General features: G+C 38.3%; 1 protein-coding gene across 1 annotated transcript; it reads left to right on the plus strand.

The window, feature by feature from the left end:
* The first annotated feature begins 4,296 nt into the window (after positions 1-4,296).
* LOC128124226 (vomeronasal type-1 receptor 4-like) lies at positions 4,297-6,833 on the plus strand. Its single transcript, XM_052760407.1, has 2 exons — positions 4,297-4,320; positions 5,778-6,833. Exons 1-2 carry the CDS (start codon positions 4,297-4,299, stop codon positions 6,831-6,833), a joined length of 1,080 nt encoding a protein of 359 aa, XP_052616367.1.
* The last annotated feature ends 12,844 nt before the right edge of the window (positions 6,834-19,677 follow it).

Below are 19,677 nucleotides of genomic sequence, written 5' to 3' on the forward strand. Positions count from 1 at the left end.
TTCCAGCTAAATTACCCCAATATCTAGGCCCTAAGACCCCCAGGGGACATTCTGCTCTTCTCCCTCCTATCTCAGCCCCAGCAGCCAGGCAGCAGGTAAGAGTCCTGTGGGCATCTTGTTCCACCACCACCACCACCACCACCACCACCACCACCACCACCACCACCACCTTCACCCACTGGACTCTGAAATCTACAAGACCCATTCTGCTGCCCAAACCCACTGAACCCATCATTCTCTCCCTTCCCCCTATTCAACCATCTCCCTCATCAGCACTCCCTAGTGGCACAAGCACCACATCCACCAATTAGAAGATCAGCTTTCCCATGAACAGCCTTCTCCAGCAATATCAGCAGACCCTATAGCCACAAGCTACACCTACGCAAGTTGGAAGAACAGACACAGTCAAAACTTACACCAGTTTAAGGAACAGAATCTACAGGCACAGGCAAAACCCACACCTGTTGGAAGAACAGACCCCATAGACACAAATAAAGGCCACTCCAGCCAGAAACACTGGATAATACATTGGATCTAAGCACCCAAATCCCCACAAACCTCAGCAGAGACAGCCCTCTTTGACCTGTCAACCACCCATTCACCAGAACCTTGGCCAAAAGTCAATAAACAAAAGAGACAATAAAGGAACAAAAGACCCATCCAACAAAGATAGGCTGACTTCCTACACAAAGAGATCCACTTGCCTCTGTCTTCCAAGTGCTGAGCTTAAAGGCAAGTGACCAAAACTACCCAGCTGTAATTTTGATCCAATTAATCAAGCTTTACTTCTGTGTTGAGCAAAGCTGGCCCAGCAGCTGTCCCCCCTGATGTGAGGTTTATGAGAACTACTACGAGATAAATTTCTAGGCTCCTTTTATATGTCAAAACCATAAACTTGGGTTTGCCAGAGGAATTTGGCGACATAGAAACCTTGCAAGCAAAATACTGAAGAAGATAGCAGTTTAAGTTTATCTGGTAGAACACCTGGTGTTGTGGGAAAGAGTGGAGATCAAGGCAGAGTCTGAGTCTGGAACAAGTCAAATTCCAGGAAACAGAGAGTTTAGTTTTACATTAAACAGAAATGAACTTATTTTGATCTTATAACAAGATGACTACTGATGTTAAGATGGAGTCAGTCTGGTTCATTACATGAGGAGAACCTAATGCTATTATTCTGATCAAAGGACAAAGTAATAAACTGGCCTCTAGGATCTGTTCTTTATGATGACTGATTAGTATATCTCTCAACCCTTATTAGAGAAGCTTCTTTTTGAAGTCTATGGGGACTGACACATAGGACCACATTATTAAAGGTGCTGAGAATAAGATACACTGGAGGGCCCAGCTAAAAATGGGACATCTGTATAATACTTCTTCCTCCAAAGAATCAGGAATCATCATGGAAAAAGAGGTAGAAAGTGTTAAAACTTTTTTGGTGATACATGATTCCAAGGATTCTGTTTTTTTCCAGATAAAACAGAGCCCTTGTGCAAGTGAATTTAATTGTTATGACTGTGTGTGCAAAATTTGCACAGATCAATCTAGAAAAATCCCAGCAGAGTAGAGGAAGTCCAGAAGTCCTACTCTTGTTGGAGAGCTAATGGCCACAGATGGCTTCTGGGAGAGGATGTGTCAGATGTTTCCCTTTTAGAGACTACTCATGATTCCAATGATGCCATTCTACTTGACACACAGTAGTGTCGCTAAGTAGACTTGGTAATTTTTAGTTTTAGTTTTGTTTTATTTGGTTCTTTATTTTAAGGAACATATAAACATTTCAGTGGGTGGATAGGAAAGGAATTAGAAGGGGATAATCATTTCTAGACTTGATTAAGACACATGTGCATACATAAAACACTCAAATATTCAAAATAATAAATGTTATAAATGTTCTAAAAATGTTATGTTTATGTTCTAAAATTAATTATGTTGGTTTGTATTGGAAGAAGTCAGTGAAGTGTGGAATCCAAAGAGGCACAGGAACTTCTCTAACTTTCTCATGAATCTGAAGTCAAAGTTTCCAGCAGCTTCCACTGGAGACCCGGTCAACCTTCAGAGATCATGAAAACTCAACGCCTTTTCAAAACACTTTGTCCCTTTAGATAAAAGAACAAGGAAATCTGAAGTGTCTTTACTAATTAATTGCTAGAAAGTTTTCATAAATTGTCTAGTCTCCCAAAGCTAATGCTGTCACTGTCATTGCTACTACAGGTGAAATGAAAATTGCATTTCTGGAGGGAGGTGAGGTCACAGAGTCACAGAGCTCTACGTCAACCTTGTTCTAACTCTCCCACAGTTATGCTTATTAATGAGACTGGATCTTCCCAATGAACCCACCATCCTGCAGAGACAAGAATCCAGGTGAGTACTTTGTATTTCAGTCTGAGTGGCAGAGTCAGCAAAGAAGAGAAGACTGAGTAAGTGTGCATGTATGATAATAGGAATCTAGGGTAGAAACTGAACCCTGGAATAGGCAAAGGCACTAGAATAATTTCATACTAAGAGATGAGCTGAACAGATCAAAGTGTTTCTAACCTTGTGTCAATTCTTGCTTCTTACCGTGATAAAAGTCCCCCAACAAGGATGACTGTGGGTAACACCAGGATCATGCAGCCCATATGCAAATGTGCTGAAGGGTTGTGGTAATAAGTCAATGTGAGAATTCAACTCAGCTTACATAATGTATAGTCTTATTTTTTTAATTTACCATGGTTTTGTGTCATAATAAACATTAGAATGGAAATATAAGAAACACACATCCCTGGGAAGTACAGGGTGTGACAATGTTTGTGGAGTAAAAAGTATTCGTGTGTTATACTACATTTATGATCTGGTTATTGAAACAGTAACTGAATCTATTGAATGGCCATTGCTACAATCACTGGTTTGAAGCCTCTCACTCTTGAACTTGGGAAGGGAAAATGAAAGCGAAGGTGCAGTATGAATATCAGGCAATGACTGCCAGGACCAAATGTGCCTTGAGTTATTTCTTCTGATTTTATCATACTCTAATATTAAGCACAGCATGATGGCTTGCCTTCACTCACTGTTTAACATTATTGATAATGGAAGACAGAGCCTTGTGCATGGTATCCCGGAGTTCCACCATTCAGCTAAATTGATATTCACACATAGTATGCTATATCTTCAAGGACAATAAGTAAGGTTTCACATTATTATTTTTTAAATGTATTTATTGTGTATACACTATTCTGCTTGCATATATGCCTGCAAGCCAGAAGAGGGCACCAGATCTAATTACAAATGGTTGTGAGCTACCATGTGGTTGCTGGGAATTGAAATCAGAACTTATGAAGAACAGCTAGTGATCTTAACCACTGAGCCATCTCTCCAGCTCTAAGGTTTCACATTCTTAAGATTGCACTTTATTATCTCGCATGCCACTCTTTGATTTGAATGCATCATAGATTTCATTGTAATTGATTCATCAGTATAAAAATTAACAAATAAGCTAGGTATTTTGAGAAAACCTTTAACACAAGGACATGGATTTGAGGCTAACATGATCTACGCAATGAGTTTGTGAACAGCTACATCTATATAGTGACACCTGGTCTTGAAAAATAACAAAAAAGTAGCAAGTACATGCCGATATTTAAAAGAAGTGTTTTAGGAATTTAATGTTCTTCTTATGCGATTATTTGTTAACTACATAATAGCATTTAATGTCTTATTTTGTACAGATTAATTGTGTAAGTAATTCATCTCTATTACCTGCTAATGCCTTTACACCTGCACTGACAACAATTTGTATTTCTGGTAGCATCATAAACATCAGGTCCACCTTGTGTCTCTGAAATAAACTGGAGTTCGGACAGTTTTCTGTCAGGTCAGACTGCACTTCGAAAACTGCACTTTACTAAAAACTCAGAAGCACTGGAAGTTGACATTTCCTATGAGATAAACCTTTATGTCAAAATCAAAAGTTATTTCTAAAAAGATTTATATGTCTGTCTATATTTTGTGTGCATATATGTTTTTGCCTGCATGAAAATATTAGCTCTTTGAGAATGCAGTGCCTGCAGAGGCCACTAGAGGGTGATTAGAATGGAATTAGAGTCACAGGCAATTGTAAGGCGTAAATTGTAAGGACCAAAACCAGGTCCCTTACAGTAACAGCACATTTTTTCTTACCACTGAGCAGCCTCTCTAGGACCACCTAATGAAAACATTTTAAAACCAAAAGCATACAACCAAATACCTATAAAGTGAACAAAAATCAAATGAGGAACACAAACTGCCCTGAAGGCTGGAACATGTTTTAGACCATCCAACATGGCTTTGTTAGAGTACGTTGAGGTGATTTTGTGCCAAACTAGCCATGGCCAAGTCCTAGTATTGGCTCTGCCTGTGTGCACTTTTTGGATTTAAAGAGGCACATGCTCTTTGTGATTCTAAGTTCAGTTTTTGACAGTGGAAATAATGATATTGTCTATATTATACAGTTTTAAACATCAAAGAGGGTTTCAAACTTAGAGTACAGTGGGTAATCATAAATTGTCATTGCCATTTTCCTTCTACACATACATAAATTATATTTAACTGACAAAATTATATTTACTAATATACACTTAACTCTTTACAAAATTTTAAAAAATGAATATTTTCATGTGAGAATACAGGATATCAATGGACCAGTGTGACCACACTCTACCTTCAATATTTGTACTTTTTTCCGTCTTCACATGTGTGGTGGGGTAGATGCACTGGCATAAATTACCTAGAAATGTTCCTGGCCTCTCAACAAGTAAACAACTCTAGGTAGGTAGAACGTTAAAAAGCTTCCAGGGATGCTGGGCTTTCACTTGTCCCTTGTTGAACAGTGTGTATCTGAAACTATGTAATAGCTGGCCCTGCACTCTCGAGAGATAGCCCCACCCACAGGCAAGGATGAGCCAAAGCTGAGGTCATGGACATAGGGAAGTTGACTCTGCCCCACCTGAGGTAGGTGGCCCCAGTGGCCCAGAATGACCATCTCAGGTACCACCCAGGCCCACACCCAGGCCATGGTTTGGTTCACCCTACCATCTACACAAATTAGGACATGCAGGAGATTGAGAAGAGACTGGTCCTGTGAAATAATACTTGCAGGACCTTCAAGACTCAGGCCAGTCATGGGATATCCCAGAGGAGTTCCAGTGAGAATCTAGTAATGATGGTGTACATGAAACAAGAGTCTTTGAACTGGACCAGTGATTATTGCTATGAATATTTGCTAGTAAAGCTAATAGGATGAAGTAATATAATATATGACACACTGAGGCCCACAATGCTACCAGGATGAATGAAAAGGTGTTGGTGAAGTGGGGAAGGAGAAGCTAAGAGGGGTTTTGTTTTTGTTTGATTTCTTACTTTCTTGCTTGTTTTGTTTTGTTTTCTTTTGTTGGAGGGCACTGCACAGGTGAGCAGAGATATAGCAGAAGCAGAAGGTGAGCAGAATTGGGATGAATGAAGTGAAACTCCCAAAGAATCAATTAAGAAGTTAAAAATTAAAAAAAAACTGTCATATTGCCTATGTATATGATCATCAGAAGAAGCAGCAAAATCATCAAAAAAGAACACATATGTGTGTGGAGGCCATTTGACGACTTACAGTACTATGCATTATGAGTAATAATTTTTCCTGCCAGTAACTTTGAGAAATTCTTGCTATGTAGTCTAGGCTGAGATGGTACTCATAAGCTCTAAGGGTTATTCTGATTTAGTCATTTCTATAGCTCTTTGGATTACTAATACCTTTCATTCATTTCACCAAGAGAAATGGCTGTGGCCATTATCTAAGGAAAATCATTCCAAGACACAGAATCGACTTCTGGAATATGACCATCAAAATCATTTTGTTGTCAGAAACTACAGCTGGAATTCTGGGAAATTTCTCTCTTCTATACTACTTCCGAGTTTACTATAGAGAAAGCAAATTAAAGCCCACAGATTTGATTCACATGCATTTAATGGCAGCCAACACATTAATTATTCTCTCTACAGGGGTGCCAAACACAATCACAGCTTTTGGGTTGAAGCAGTTTTTAAACCATTCTGCATGTAGATTAATTCTGTACATTCAAAGAGTTGGCCGGAGTGTGTCCTTTGCTACCACCTGCCTCTTGAGTGTCTTCCAAGTCACCACCATCAGTCACAAGGAATGCTGCTGTAAGGATCAAAGAGTCAAAGCTTCAAAGTACATTGGCTGCTCCATTGCCCTCCTCTGGGTTTTGTACATGTTGATAAATGTCATTTTCCCTGTGTACCCATTTATTAAAAGGAATAGTAAAAATCTGACAAGAAAACGAGATTTTGGATTCTGTTCCACTGTAGGGAGAGATGAAATCAATGACTCACTCTATTCAGCACTGGTGATGTGCCCTGAAGTCTTCTTTTCTTTGCTCATGGCCTGGTCTAGTGGCTCCATGATTGTCATTCTGTACAGACACAAGCAGAAGATTCAACACATCCGTAGCACTCGTGGTTCCAGTAGAATCTGCTTTGAGTCCAAAGCCACCCAGAGAATCCTGGCCCTGGTGTCTATCTTCCTGTCTTTTTGTACTCTCTCCTCCATCTTACAAGGCTGTGTTGCTCTTTTGTATAATCACAGTTGGTGGCTGGTGAACATCAGCTGCCTCACTTCTCTGGGTTTTCCCTGTTTTGCACCATTTGTTCTTATAAATCGTTACTCTGTGGGACCTAGACTCAATTTGGTCTGGATAAGGAATAAAATTTCTAATTCTTATTTTAAGTATATAAATGATATGTTTTTTTCTGGTATCCAGTTGTTTACTCTGCCATCTCCCTCACAATGCCAGTACAGAAAGTGAAGGAGTTGGTGTCTTATCTTTTAACAATTGACCAAAATGATAAATTGGGAGCTTTTTCAGCTGGTTTAATTAGCAGTCTACATGAGCTTATCCCATTGTAAGAGGAATATCTCACTTTACAACTTACCCTTGGAATGCTTCCCTTTGTCCTGCTAATATACAAAGCAGCCAGAAAAATATTCTCAATAAAGGTGGATTTCTTTTCCCACTGTCATTCTCTAGAGCATCCTGAGTGCTTGATTATTTCACAAATTGCTTGTGGGTCCTACAGTCTAATGGCAAAGAAAACTGAAACAAAGGCTGGCCATGAAGTTGTGCTTCAAGAGTTCCTAGTCATTCACAATAGCTCTAGCCTGCACTAGTACCAGAAAAGTTCTTCAGCCATAACTTCCCAAATACTCTGCTTTTAGCTGCACTGGAGACAATCAGTTTGGTTTGCAAAGTTTGTAGGAATTGTCCTCAACAAGGTCTCAGAAAGAACATCTTACTTTACCACTTAGTGAAAAAATATGAGCAATGGAAGTGAATGCTGTTTTTAATGTTATCTTGAATTTTACATGTCAACATGTTTTAGAAATTTTTCATCAATGTTCATCAGGGAGAATAGTCTGTGAATTTCCTATATTGATATCTGGTTTGGAATCACTGCAATACTTGATTAATCAATAGTTTGGAAGAAAATTAATAGTGTGAGTATGGAAATCAGTTTAAAAGCTGCTAAGAAAACTAAAAAAGAACTAATATTTGACACAGCTAAACCACCCCTGGTCCTATACCCAGAGAACCCCATATACTTCCACAGAGATATATGCAAATCCATTTTATTACTGCTCTACTTATTATAGTAAGGAAATGAAGATCAGCTATATATCCATAAACAGATAAATCCATATCACATTTGTTTTCATACACAAAATGGACTATTATTCAACCACAGTGTTAGAAGAAATCACAAAAAGTGTAGGAAATTTGATGGACTTACAATGAATATTAAACCATATTCCACCAACTCAGAAAGAAAGAAAAATCAAATCCTCTCTTTTGTATGCAGATCTTATCTTATAAGGCTCAAATATTTATATGTAGGTAGATACATTTAACTTTATTATGACACTTAGAAAGGAGATCCAAAAAGGTAATGTTAGGCAAAGTAGCAGTAAGTTAGTTATGTGAGAGTATATCAAGTTAGTTATTTTTCTATCTTCAACTCTGCAAATTTTTTATTTTGCAGTGGATAAGGGCATAACCATATACTTTCTGGTGACAGTGTAATACCCTAAGCAAAGTTCTATGGCTACAGCATAGCTATTCTAACTGTACAGAACTAAATTGAAATATAAAGGAATTGCGTCTGGGTAAGTTTTCATTTGCGTGGCTATTTTGTTGGAGGGCTTTAATGCTTTTATTCATGAGTTAATGACAATACAGTGATTTTAGTTTAAAATAAAATGGTATCACAACTTATCCAAAGATATAGGGATGGTCTAGCTATAGCCAGCAATAAATGCAGTGGACTCAAAGACTGATATCACTTGATTATCTTATTACATGCCACAAGTATCATTTTCCCTTATATTGAAAATAGTTTTATTTCTTATACAATATGTCCTGATTACAACTTCACCAGCCTCTACCTCTCTCAGTTCCTCTCTACCTCACCTCCCAATCAGATCCACTTCCTTTTTGTCATTGGAAATACAGGTTTCTAATATATAACAATAAACATGACAAGAAATATATAATGAGATAACATAAATCCCATTGAGGTTGGAGAAAACCCCTCATTCATATACTCAGGAGGCCCATAAAAATACTGAATGGAAAGCTATAATGTATGTGCAGAGGACTAGATGGTGATGTGTGCAGTCCCTGTTCTTGTGGCTTCAGTCTCAGTGAATCCATAGGATCTTCCCTCAGTTGATTCAGAGGGCTTTGTTGTCCTGGTGTCTTCCATCCACTCTGGCTCTTGCACTCTTTCTGCCTCCTCTCCCATGGGGTTATCTGATCTCTGAGTGGATGGATTGACAGAAACATCCACTTTGTCAGCCCTAATGTCAGAAATACTTTTAATAAACTCCAGCATTTCTTCCTCATAAAAGCCATGGAGTGTCAAGAGATACAGGGATAATACCTCAGCATAATAAAGGTTGCATACTATAAACCTACTGTTAATGGTTAGAAACCAAGAATATTATACACAGGAGTTACATGCTTACTAACCACCTCCAGTTATGTTTAACCTACAAAAAGGTCCACAATTTTTCTAAATAGTGCCATAGTTGTGGTACATTCTATAAAACCCAAGTCATTTGAAAGCATTTTATATTTGAGACTTATCAATGAAAGGAATAGGTTGGGTGAACGATAAAGATATGATGAGGGAAGTTAAGTGGGCACAAAAAACTGAAGGGAACTAGGGAATACAGGACAATTGTGTATCTGAGTTGTATAAAAGTGTTCCAAAAATGACAAAGATGCTAGGTGTCAACAGTATTATTGTCATTGAGGATTTGAAAATGCCTAAAACATGAGGGAAAAACCATTTGGAGTATTGTCTAGTCTAAGATACTGTGATTGAGAAGAGTCCTAGAACATGAGGATGGAGTCAAAGATGACTCCAAATGGAATGGAGGCTCAGAAGGTCACTGCTAAGGAGCTTAAACTAAGGCAAACACAGAGTCACTCAATGAGTTTGCAGGGTGGAAATGGGATGCAATAGACACTAGTGGAGTATGATGAGGTGTAGTGGATTTGTGAAAATCACAATGGTAGAAAGATGTTGGATATAGGCAATGCTTTCACAATGACCCTCTAAATACTCTGAACCCTTTTCCGATCTTAGATATTGGTCTATAGTACAAAGCATTCACCATGAATCAGAAAGCACATGAAACTAATAACATTTAAAGTGAATCCAGATTACATCCATGCCCAGATTTAGACACAGTAACCACTGTCAACATGCCTAGAAATTTTCCAGACTCTGAATTTAGAACTTTATGTTCTAATGTCTGAGTCTGTCCTTGGAAGTGAGCATACAAAATGAGACTCATTATTTTGTGTAATTAATACGCTGTTATAAAGAAGATTTACCAGCAGAAGGGTGCCAGCTGTTTTTCAAATTCCTAGTCTCCTTTACTTTACAAACATATAAAACTAGGCATATATATATATATACATATATATATATATATATATAATGATGTGTTTTGAATTATACGAAATGTAAATATATGATAAAATACATGTTTATTTTTATAATAATTACCATTATATGCATATTTATACACTGCTAAATTCATCTAGTGTTGGTCATATGTATATAATTTAAGGGCTGACTACATAATCTTGGATAACCAATCCCTAGGGAAGACAGATTCTCCTTTTATGTGCACTCATTAATTACTTGTGGCTTTCCATTCAGAGGTGAATTGTCAGATTCCCCATCCATGTTGGCTTGTCAAATGGTGCTGCGACTGATCAGGCCTTGTATTGAAAATTATATTCCTGAAATTTTATGAATAAGCTTAAGGCTAGATCAAGAGGAGAGAATTCATATATGGTACTGTTAACTTAGCTCAAAAGTTTAACAACTGAGGAGGCCATTAACCTTGAAAAGAATTTATTATTTCCACCTTCCTACACCAACATAATTTAAAATTGTATTCTATGTACTTATTCTGATACTCAGAGGTAAGAGAAGGTCTCAGCCCTCATCAGCAAAGAAGCTTCCATTGATAGTAAGTAGAGATCATTTTAAAAGATCACAGTTTTTCAAAATGCAGTGAACAACTGACTATAAGGTGCTGAGGCACAATTTGATGCATCTAGAACTCATATACTACAATTAAATCTCAGAGAACAACTTTCAGAGAGTGAAAATATAAAATTCAAGGGACAGTACATATGCTGAGAGAGTATATCCTCTCTGTATAAAAAGGAAGTAGAACATATAGGCCCTTTCTAACTACCTTCACATTTCCTTTATTTACTCCCACATTTAAATCCATATATAACAATTATAGGCCAACATGTTCATGAGAGTAAACATACACTATTTTTCTAAGCTAAATTCAATTTACAGCAAATTTGTTCTTTTATTTTTTTCTCCACAAATCAATAAAATTCACACACACAGAACTTATCACTGATTATGATACATACTCCTAATGCTCTTAATTGCTATGATACCTACATTTCTCTATTGATTATGATCTCATTGAAAGAAGTGGTAATTGTTTTAATATTTACATCCATCTTTAAATATTGGCCTGAATATAGATGAATTTTCAGTAAGTGTTTGATTATAGGAATGATAAAATATTATAACAAAAAATAGAAAGAGGGCAGGCAATGTAAATGTTGGAACTCTCTGAATTGTAGTCTGTTGTTTGATATTAGCAAGTACAGCAGAGCATGGAGACTGAGGTGTAGTGACTGATAGGCAGACAGGGACAAAATGCTTGAAAGCATGGAGCTATTTACTCATGGGCATTGACCAGCCACTTAGTGATTTCATTTCCAAAAGTTAAATACATGGATAAGATGTCAGATATTGTATAAAAGAGTACAAAATTGTTCACTGGGACAAGGATGGTTTGGGTGGCTCTGGTGTCAGGACATGACCTAGGACACAGGACTCTATACTGTGTTAGAACCTCTGATTTTGCTTCAGCAAGATAAGCACCATGTAACTACTGGCCCACATCATGAGTCCCAAACACATGACATCAGAGGAGCCCAATAAGGTTACATATAAGGTGTGGATTAGATTTTCAGATTTGGGCACAGTACAGCATAGGAAATCTCTAAACCCAGTGCAGTTCCTTTCATCCCAGATATCTGTCAACAGCAGAGCAATGAATCCATTAATAATAAGTTGCAGGGACTAGCAAAGGATAACAGAATGTCCAATGATCTTGGGGGATCTGGCTTTAAAATATTTGTACTTGGCATTCCTTGGAGAGATCATGTCAGACTGGAAGAAACTTAAGATGGATGTGGAGCATAGGGACATTCTTCTGGCCACTCTATAGAAATAAAAACCAGTCAACATACAAAGCTATATAGAATATACATCAAACAAAATGCAGCATTGTCTGAGGGATTACTTCATGGAAAAGAACCATGAAGTTAGCCCCAGTCATGTTTTTAACACTTTGGTCTATATCCCTGTCCCTAATCTCAGAGAATTCATCCATGATAAAACAGCAAAACAAGGCTGACTTCAGAGCATTTCCTTTGCTGTCCGGGACAGCATAGCCATGTCTGTGGATGGCATTGTAATATACTTCTAGGAGAGAAAGAGATTTAGGTAACAACTCACAAGAGTCATGTCCCATTCGATCATATAAAACTCTGAAATTACAAGGGTTGGAGGGAGGCACCTTTACAAACTGAAGCATGTTAGGTAGGATTTCAAGGTGAAGTAGATATATTTTAGACTGACAGGTCATCTTCAAACACTTTAGAAATTTACTGAATTTAAGGTGTTTTAATAGCGTAGATTCTTCTTTATGACTACGAGACATGTCTGCTCCTAAGAGCACCAATCTCTTTTAATAATCCTTGTTTGAATATAAAAATGAATTTTGTTCATATGACTGTTCCTTTCTTAATTAAACTTAGAAACACCACCTGCATCTCCAAACTATCCTACTGAAGCTTGAATTATTTTGTAAGCCTATATAGTGTATGTATAAAATACAATTGTATAAAGTGTTGATACTGATCATATAAAAACATTAAAACATCTTTACCTAAAACTTGAATTCAATAAATGTAAAAGTTGCCTCAATATCAGAATTAAAGTTATGAGAACATTTACCTATTTTTTGTATGTTATCATTATTTACACCTAGAAAATTATCACTAATTCAGTGTATATGTACAAATATATTATAAATTAAATTTCATTCACATAAGTAAATACAGTATCTAATATTAACAAGTATACAGAGAGAAAATATGTACTATATGCATCTACCACCCAGGAAGTACCCAGAAGGCAACATAATGTCTACTAATTAGAAATTCAGATATAAGTGATGTAAACATCCAGCTCCAATAATGAAAACTATATTTGGTACAGTGAGAGAACCCCATTAGAATTACTTGATATTGGTATCTACAGATGTCTGACTTTTCTACATTTTATACACATAAATTCAACATTAGTTCCTCAGTATTATTACTCCTCTTCACACAGGGAAAATAGTCTCTTAAAGTTCACTGTGCACTGAGATTTACACTAGGAAAAAGAAAACCATTGATCGACTTCTTCTTGAAGGGGAGTTTATACAGTTAAGCAAACGTGGCTCAAATCTGTAATAAACCACTTCCCTATCACACCATGGCTGCCATGCATTGAAGCTTCTCATTAAATAGAGCCTGAGATATCTTCAAGGGATAGAGGAGAACCTCTAAGCACCATGATGACAAGTTACAGTCACAAAGATCCCATCTCCATATTACTGGTACTGACCTACAGCTAAAACAATAGCAAATAGTTCCAAGAAGACCTGAACAGGACTGAAACAGAACCTCATGTACAGGTTTCTGAACCTTTATTATGCTGAGGCGTCATAGATCATCAGTCTCTCTGTAGGTATTTTACCTCTGCTGGTTTCTCTAAAGAAAGAGAAACCTACTAATTTAACAAAGCTTGCAGTTATAGCTTCTGTGGGCTTGAGGGAATAAATCAAGACTCATTAAAATACGTTTCTCTGTGATGACAAATCCTAGATAGGCACTCAGTTGTCAATGTGACAGACAGCCTGTCTCCATGTAGGAGGGAGTCCATCATACAGTGTGACTGACATGTTAATATGCTGAGACCTCATCTTCCTTGTGTTCCGTTTGAAGTTACAGCCATAACACTGCCTGCTGAGGAATTGATGTCATCCCTGAAGAATAATTCTTCCCATTACAAACTGAAAAACTTTCAATCTGTATTGAAAGACCAAAAAGATATGCTGATGTCTTACCTGGGTTCTGCTCTCCTAGGGTTTTAGGATACAAAGGAACCCAAGGAGCTGGAGGAGAGGTATGGATTCTGGAGAAGAATGAATAATGGTGAAAAGGGACGCTATAGGTGGATTTTGAATTTCAGAATCAATATCCCCAAAATTTACTGATTAAACCAATAGAAAATGACATTAACACACACAGAGGCACACAGACACAAACAGACAGACAGACAGACAGACACACACACAGAATAGTAATCTAAATTATTTTTCCAGTAAGTCAAACAAAATAACAAGAATTAACAATTATTGTTCATTAATATCTCTCAATATGAGCGGACTAAATTCCTCATTAAAAATACATAGGCAAACAGAATGGATAAGCAAACAGAATCCATCCTTCTGCTGTTTACAAAAACATACCTCAACATTAAAGCCTCCACATCTAACAAAGCACTGATATCACAAATATATAAATAAATCAAGAAATTAAACATCAACAAACTAAATATTTTTTTTTAAATGAGGTGGAGATCTAAACAATTCTCAACAGAAGAATCTGAAATGGATGTGTAACACAAATCTAAAAAGGTCTTATTAATAAAAACAAACCTGGAGCCAGGTATTGGGGTGAACGCTGGAAGATCAGAGAAGCAGAACAAGCCACAGCTTCCTCACCTCACCAATACCTCAGCTGATCATGTTTCCACAGACTGGAAGTCTCTGAGTCCTCATCCAGAATGAATCTCAGCTGGACTATTGCTCAAAAGCCTAAAAGCTTAACCAGGCTCTAGTTCCTGGTACTCATGCCTTAAATACCTTTCTGCTTTCTACCATCACTTCCTGTGATTAAAGGCATGAGTCATCATGCCTGGCTGATTCCAGTGTGACTTTGAACTCATAGAGATCCAGATGGATCTCTGCCTCCCCAGTGATAGGATTAAAGGCATGTTTGCCACCATTTTTTGGCCTCTATGTCTGTCTAGTGGCTGTTCTATTCTCTGAACCCAGATAAGTTTATTAGGATGCACAATATATTAGGGGACACAATATATCACCACATGAAGGAGCAACACTTAAAGAAGTGTTCAACATCGTTTACAATCAGTGAAATGAAGTTCAAAATGACTCATAAACTCTATCTTTACCTGTCAGAATGGCTAAGATCAATCACAAGAATGACATCTTATGCTGGTGAGGATGAATAGCAAGGAAACAATCCTCCACTGCTGGTGGGAGGTCAAACTTGTATAGCCACTATTGAAATAAATATGTTGGTTTCTTAGAAAATTGGGAAACTTTTTAACTCAAGACCATAACATTCTTTGGCATATACCCAAAGATATTTCATCCCATCACAAGGACACTTGCTCAACTATGTCCATAACAGCTTTACTCATAATAGTCAGAAGCTAGAACAGCCTAGATATCACCCAACTAAAGAAGGGATAAAGAAAATGTTGCACATTTACAGATTAGAGTATTACTCTGCTGTTAAAAACAGTGACATCACTCTTAAAGCTGATAAACACCTTCAGTAATGTGGGAGGATACAAGATTAACTCAAAAAAATCAGTAGCCCTCCTATATACAAATGACAAATGGGCTGAGAAAGAAATCAGAGAAACATCACCTTTTACAATAGCCACAAATAATATAAAATACCTTGGGGTGGGCCGGGCGGTGGTGGCGCATGCCTTTAATTCCAGCACTCGGGAGGCAGAGCCAGGTAGATCTCTGTGAGTTCAAGGCCAGCCTGGGCTACCAAGTGAGTTCCAGGAAAGGCGCAAAGCTACACAGAGAAACCCTGTCTCGAAAAACCAAAAAAAAAAAAAAAATACCTTGGTAACTCTAGTAACTCTAGCAACTCTAACTAAGCAAGTGACACAGACCTGTATGACAAGAACTTTAAGTCCCTGAAGAAAAAAATTGAAGAAAATATCAGAAAATGGAAAGATCCCCCATGCTCATGGATAGGTAGGATTAACATAGTAAAAATGACAATCTTACCAAAAGCAATCTACAGAATCAATGCAATCCTCATCAAAATCCCAACACAATTCTTCACAGACCTGGAAAGAACAATACTCTACTTCATATGGAAAAAAAAAACCCAGGATAGCCAAAAGAACCCTGTACAATAAAATAATCTCTGGAGGCATCACGATTCCTGACTTCAATCTCCACTATAGAGCTACAGTAATAAAAACAGCTTGGAACTGGCATAAAAAACAACATGTTGAAAAAAAAAAAAACAGGCGGTGGTGGCGCATGCCTTTAATCCCAGCACTCAAGAGGCAGAGGCAGGTGGATCACTGTGAGTTCGAGGCCAGCCTGGTCTCCAAAGCGAGTTCCAGGAAAGGTGCAAAGCTACACAGAGAAATCCTGTCTCAAAAAAACAACAAAAACAAAACAAAACAAAACAAACAAACAAAAACCAAAGAAACAAACTCAACATGTTGATCAGTAAAACTGAACTGAAGACCCTGACATTAATCCACACATGTATGAACACCTAGTTTTTGACAAAGAAGCCAAAACTGTACAATAGGAAAAGAACGCATCTTCAACAAATGGTACTGGTATAACTGGATGTCAACATGTAGAAGACTGCAAATAGATCCATAACTGTCACCATGCACAAACCTTAAGTCCAAGTGGATAAAAGATCTCAACATAAATCCTGTTACTCTGAACCTGATAGAAGAGAAATTAGGTAGTAGTCTTGAATACATTGGCATCAGAGATCACTTCCTAAATATAACACTAGTAGCACAGACACTGAGAGCAACAATCAATAAATGGGACCTCTTGAAACTGAGAAGGTTTTACAGGGTAAAGGACATGGTCAATAAGACAAAACTACAGCCTACAGAATGGGAAAAGATTTTCACCAACCCCACATCTGACAGAGGGCTAATATCCAGAATATATAAAGAACTCAAGAAAGTAGACATCAAAATACCTAACAGTCCAATTAAAAAATGGGCTATAGAGCTAAACAGAGAATTCTCAAGAGAAGAAGCTCAAATGGCTGAAAGACATTTAAGGAACTGCTCAACATCCTTAGTCATCAGAGAAATGATGATCAACATGACTCTGAGATAACATCTTACACCTGTCAGAATGGCTAAGATCAAAAACATTGAAGACAGCTTAGGTTGGAGAGGATATGGAGCAAGGGGAACACTCCTCCACTGATGGTGGGAATGCAAACTGGTACAGCCACTTTGGAAATCAGTATGGTGATTTCTCAGAAAATTGGGAATCAATTCTCCTCAAGACCCAGCTGTACCATTCTTGGGCATATAACCAAGGAATGCTCAATCATACCACAAGGGCACATGCTCAACTATGTTTGTGGAAGCATTATTTGTAATAGCCAGAACCTGGAAACAACCTAGATGCCCTTCAACTGAAGACTGGATAAATAAAATGTGGTACATATACACAATGGAGTACTACTCAGCAGAAAAAAACAATGACATCATGAGGTTTTCAGGCAAATGGATGGAACTAGAAAAAAAAAAAAATCACCCTGAGTGAGATATCCCAGACTCAGAAAGACAAACATGGTATGTACGCACTCATAAGTGGATTCTAGATGTACAGCAAAGGATAACCAGACTGCAATTCACAGCTCCAGGGAGGCTAGTTAGTACTAGGACCCTAGGAAAGACACAGGGATCGTCAAGCAACAGAGAAATGGATGAGATCTACATGAGCAAACTGGGGGTGAGGAGAGGTAATATAAGGCAAGGGTCGGGGGAAAGAGAGCTTAGGGGTGTAGGAAGTTCTAGTTGGATCAGGAACAGAGTGGGAGAACAAGGAAAGAAATACCATGATAAATGAAGACACCATGGGAATAGGAAGAATCAGAGTGCTAGAGACATCTCCAGGAATTCACAAAGCTGACTCCACTATAGACTACTGGCAATGGTCGAGAGGGTGCCTGAGCTGACCTCCCATGGTGATCGGATGGCTGAACACCCTAACTGTCATGACAGAACTCTCATCCAGTGACTGATGGAAGCAGATGTAGAGATCCATGGCCAAGACTCAGGCAGATCTCAAGGAGTCCAATTGACAAGAGAGGAGATGGATCATGTGAGCAAGAGATATGGAGACCATGATAGGAAAAAGTACAGAGACAATTAGCCAAACTAGTGGAAACACATGAACTGTGAACCAATAGCTGAGGAACCCCCATGGAACTGGACTAGGCCATCTAGACAAGTGAGACAGTTGTTTATCTTGAAATGTTTTGGGGGCCCCCAAGCAGTGAGACTGGGACCTGTCCTTAGTGTATGAACCAGCTTTTGGAACCTAGTGCCAGTACTGAGACACTTTGTTCAGCCTTGGTGCAGGGAGGAGGGGATTGGACCTGCCTCAACTGGATGTACCAGGCTGTTCTGACTCCCCAGGGGAGACCTTGCCTTGGAGGAGGTGGGAATAGGCTGGGGCATGGGAGGAGGGAGAACAGGGAAATCCATGGTTGATATGTAAAATGAATAGAAAATCTCTTAATAAAAAGAAAAAAAAACAGTGACATCGTGAAATTTACAGGCCATCTGAAAAAAAAAGTTGATCTTGAAAAAATCATCCTGATTAAGATCCAGAAAGAATAACATGGTATTTACTCACTTATAAATGGATATTAGTTGTAATGTAAACAAATAATCATGCTATCATCCACAGACCCAGAGATGCTAAGTAACACAGTGAAATTAATGAGGACATAAGGATCTCCCTGTAAAGGGAAAATAGAATAGATTTCACATATTTACTGGCAGCGGGTAGAGTTGGGATTAGTAGTGATCAAGTTGTGGGGAGGACGGGAGAGATAATGGGAGAAACTACTGGAATTAGGGACACATTTCTTTTTGTATTTTTTTTTTTTACGAGACAGGGTTTTTCTGTGTAGCTTTGTGCCTTTCCTGCATGTCGCTCTGTAGACCAGGCTGACCTCGAACTCACAAAGATCCACCTGGCTCTGCCTCCCGAGTGCTGGGATTAGAGGCGTAGGCCACCACTGCCCGGCTAGGGATGCATTTCGGAAGTGCTAGTCTAGTGCCACGAAAACGCAATTGAATCTACCAGAGTAACCCTAACAACAACAAACCTGGTGCAACAGGGTCGTGAACATCATTGGAGTAACTAACAATTTCATGAAGAACTCAAGGTTCACTTCCTGTGATGGAACCTATGCATTAGGATATTATCAGGGACAAGAATATGTGGCTATGGGGTACATAGACCCAGTGGTAAATCCACTGAATAAACACAAAGACCATCAGTATAATGATATTCACCCAAATTTTGTTGTTGTTGTTGCTTTCATTGGTTTGGTATTTTATGACAGAGTTTCTGTTTGTAGCCTTGGCTATCCTGGGCCTCCTTCTGAAGACAAGGCTGGATTCAAACTCAAAAATATCCCACTGCCTCTGTCTCCCAGATGCTGGGATTAAAGGCAAGCATTATCACTTCCCACTGACAAACCATAATTTTGATCCAATTAAGCAAGCTTTACTTCTGTGCACAGCAAAGCTGGTCCAGCAACTCTGTCCCCCTAATGTGGGGCTTAGGAGAACAGCCACAAGATAAATTTCTATACTCCTTTTATAGGGGAAAATCACAATCTTCGGGTTGCCTGAGGAATTGGACAACATAGGAACCTTACAAGCAACATACAGGAGCAGGTAACAGTTTAAGATTAACTCAGCCCATTTCTGTTAATCTAATCTATATGTTGCCACATGTTCCATGGTGTTACCTGTGTGCCATTACATGCTGTTCCCTGGATGGTGGGCTGGCTTCTCCACACACAGATTCCTCTTCCCTTAATTCTCCTTGTCTGTTTATTCCACATATACCTC

The sequence above is a fragment of the Peromyscus californicus genome, unplaced genomic scaffold, assembly GCF_007827085.1.
Source record: "Peromyscus californicus insignis strain IS unplaced genomic scaffold, ASM782708v3 Scaffold_4__1_contigs__length_199733344, whole genome shotgun sequence".
Lineage (NCBI taxonomy): Eukaryota > Metazoa > Chordata > Mammalia > Rodentia > Cricetidae > Peromyscus > Peromyscus californicus.

What these genes read in the sequence shown, in the direction of transcription:
- LOC128124226 (XM_052760407.1), top strand. Translation starts at nt 4,297, where the DNA reads ATGGCTTTGTTAGAGTACGTTGAG. An exon ending in CTTTGTTAGAGTACGTTGAG is followed by an intron (nt 4,321 to 5,777) that starts GTGATTTTGTGC and finishes CATTTCACCAAG; the next exon opens with AGAAATGGCTGTGGCCATTA.